Source organism: Melospiza melodia, unplaced genomic scaffold (genome assembly GCF_035770615.1).
Source record: "Melospiza melodia melodia isolate bMelMel2 unplaced genomic scaffold, bMelMel2.pri scaffold_51, whole genome shotgun sequence".
NCBI lineage: Eukaryota > Metazoa > Chordata > Aves > Passeriformes > Passerellidae > Melospiza > Melospiza melodia.
Genome location: NW_026948797.1, coordinates 3,816,559 through 3,819,854, shown reverse-complemented (window position 1 = coordinate 3,819,854; position 3,296 = coordinate 3,816,559). Strand labels below are relative to the sequence as shown.

Here is a 3,296-nt window from a genome sequence, read left to right as displayed (position 1 = left end):
CAGACACTCCCAGTATATCGCAGTGTCCCTCAGCATGCTCACAGTCATTCCCAGTTCCCACAGTACAAACCAGTCCCTGGCAGTGCTGCCACTGCTGGGATCCCCCAGCCCTGTGTGCGTTCCCCCCTGGCAGATGTGTCGAGAGGAGCCCCAAGGGCTGGCACTGGCCAGGCAGGGTCCCCAGCAAGGCCCAGTTTGGATGTGCAGCCCCCAGTTTGCCCAGTTTGCCTCTCCTTTGGCCCGGGCCCAGTTCCCCCCACCCGCAGTGGCTGGGAGCAGCCGAGAGCGCCGCACTGCCCATCCCGACCTGTCCCGGCTCCATCCCTGCTCCTGCCGCGGCTGCGAGGGCTGCGGGAACGGGGCACCAAGGGTGTGGCTCCTGCTGGGGGAGGAGGAGGAGGGAGGGAAGGGGAAGGATGAAGGAGGAGAGCCAGAAGGGATGGAAGAGGAGAAGGAGGTGGGCTGAGGGAGGAGGAGAAGGAGGGATGGAAGAGGAGGAGTGGGAGGAAGAGGATGAGGAGGCACAAAGGCATATCGAGGAAAGCAGAGGGAAGCCCCAGCCCTGAAAGCCCCCCTGAGCCTGGACTGAGCCCTAGTGTGGGCAGCAGAGAAGGGGAGGTTTCTGCTCCTCAGCCCAACTCAGGTGAGACCCCACCTGCAGAGCTGCTCCAGTCCTGGGGCCCAGCACAGGAAGGACCTGGAGCTGCTGGAACCAGTCCAGAGGATGCCCCAGAGGTGCTCCCAGCTGGCCTGGAGCCAGGCTGGGAGAGCTAGAGGTGCTCACCTGGAGAAATATCCAGGGAAACCTGAGATGTCCTGCAGCTCCCTCTGTGCTCTCAGCCAGGCAGAAGCAGGCTCTGGATTCAGCCCTGGAGGACTGCAGGTGTTGGGGGTGATATCCCACAGATATTCTGTGGGATATCTCCTCCAGGATGCAAGCTCCTCGGTGGAGGAGTGAATCCAGGAATGTAGCTGTGGTCGTTCGTCCTCATGGCTTCCCCCAGCCTTGCTATTCCCTTGCCCATTCCTGTGGGATATAGTGCAGGTTCAGGTGCCTCAGCACCACCAAACCCTCCCCCGACCCTTGGGATTGAGACTAGGGATGGGGAGCTCGGCCCAGATATCCTGGGGGTCCCTTTTCTGGGGGGATGTTTGGAAAATGAAGACCTGCAAAACTGAGCAGAAAAGGCCCCTTGTAGGGACAGCAGAGCCCTATGTCCCCCAGGAGGCCAAAGTGGGAAGCCCAGAGAGGGGGGAGCGCTGCCATTGGCGGGAGCCTCAAGAGCCTGGAGAGGGGCAGAGGGACTCCTTGGAGCCGCTGCAGCCCAGAGCAGAGAATGAGGGGAGAAGGGACCCCCAAATACCCCAGCATGCCTAAATGGGGAGACAGAATAGAGAGGAGCTTTTGGGATTGCTGGGACACCCAGCAGCCTGGACAGGGAGGAATCCCAGAACCCCAAAACTGAGAGACCAGAAATGGGGAACTCCTGGGAGGCTTTTTTAGAGGAGATTTTTATGGACACATGATGCTGACATCTAGACATGGACTTGGACAGGGGGACCTTCAAACCCAAGGTGCTCATCTCTTGTTTTTCCCCAAACCAGGATTTCCTATTGCCAACCCCTGGAAGGCTGTGAGGAAGATGCCCCGGGACACTGAGGCTGGTGAGGAGGAAGTCAGTGCCCCTTTCCCCTCTGTGCTGCTCCCATCTCCCAGCCCAGCACAGCCCCCGGCTGCAGCACAGCCCTGGGGGGATCTCCTTGCCCTTGCCTGTGGCACAGAGGCAAATCCCATCCTGTCCTTGTCCTTCCTCCCCCAGAGCAGGAGCTGAGCATGGAGAGCAAGGAGGACAAATCCCCATGGCAGAACCTGGTGGAAGAGGCTGTTTTGAGCGGCTCCACGGTGCAGGAAGCCAACGGGGAGGAAAAGCCCCGGAGATGCCTCACGAGGAGGGGCTGCAAATGCAGATGGCGGGGATCTGAGGAGGAAAGCCCACCCTAAGCCAGGGAGGTGGACAGAGCTTCAGCCAGAGCTCAGAGCTGGTGATCCCTGAGCAGCTCCATGATAGGGAGAAGCCCCACAAGTGCTTGAAGTGTGGGAAGAGCTTCAGCTGTACGTCCCGCCTGCTCCACCACCAGATGATCCACACTGGGGAGAAGCCCTACGAGTGTCCTGAGTGTGGAAAGGGCTTCAGAGACAGCCCCCAGCTCACCATCCACCATCGCATCCACACCGGGGAGCGGCCCTGTGAGTGCTGGGAATGTGGCTAGAACTTCCTCCAGAGCCCCCACCTGACCTCCCACCAGAAGATCCACACTGGGGAGAGGCCCTACGAGTGTTCCGAGTGTGGGAAATCGTTTCAGACCAGCTCCCTTCTCCTTACACAGCAGCGGATTCACGCTGAGGAGAGGCCCTTCCGCTGCCCCAACTGCAGGAAGGGCATCAAGCACAACTCCCACCTCACCAGGCACCGGCGCATCCACACCGGGGAGAGGCCCTACAAGTGCCCTGAGTGTGGGAAGAGGTTCAGGACCAGCTCAGTCTTGAATCAACACCAGTGGAGACACCGCTAAGGGAAGCCCTGCAAGTGCCCCAGCTACAGGAGGAGCTTCATGCACTGCTCCAACTTCCTCTCCCATCAGAGAACCCTCATTGCAGAGAGCCCTGATGACCCACATTCCCAATAATCCAAGTTGGGAAGACACCTGGCTGGTCTCTACATCATCCTGGTTCCCAGTAGGCACCTGACTCAACGCTGGGGCAGGAACATCCATTGGGTCTCAGCTCCATATTGGAAACTCCTTGGGAAGAGCTGATTTTTTTACCTTGTCGTGGTTTGAAAGATGGGTGTCTGCTAAGGAAGGCAGGAGCCCTCCTTGGAATGGAAAATGTAAACCCCCTTCCTCTGAATTATTACAATAATGAAATTAAGGGGCTCTCAGGCAAATATATGGGAAGAGGAATAACAGTTCTTTACTGGTGTGTATAATAAAGCAAACAAAGAACAACAACTACAGCATTGACAGAGGCTCTGCTGCACAAACCCACAGGGGCAGCTGATCCCGGTGCCCCAGCAGGGCTCGGGGAGCACCAGAGTGGGCTGGCAAGATGTATCAGCAGGCAGGGGGTGTGGGGTGTGAAAAACACCTTCAGTCTCCTGTGAAAATTTAAAAAGTTTAATAAAGAACAGTAGGAAACAAGGACCATATAGCAAAAGTTATTACAGCCAGGTGCATCTTGGCACTCAGCTGGGGATACCCCTTAAATACCTTTTCCCTTACACCAACCTTTTGAA

The 3,296-nt window shown here is 57.6% G+C and overlaps 1 protein-coding gene across 1 annotated transcript; it reads left to right on the top strand.

The window, feature by feature from the left end:
* The first annotated feature begins 1,978 nt into the window (after nucleotides 1-1,978).
* Nucleotides 1,979-2,705, top strand: LOC134413753 (zinc finger protein 662-like). The gene is given in 1 exon segment (XM_063147783.1): nucleotides 1,979-2,705. A coding segment is annotated over 1 exon segment (435 nt). The 5' UTR covers nucleotides 1,979-2,139; the 3' UTR covers nucleotides 2,575-2,705.
* Nucleotides 2,706-3,296: the final 591 nt, after the last annotated feature.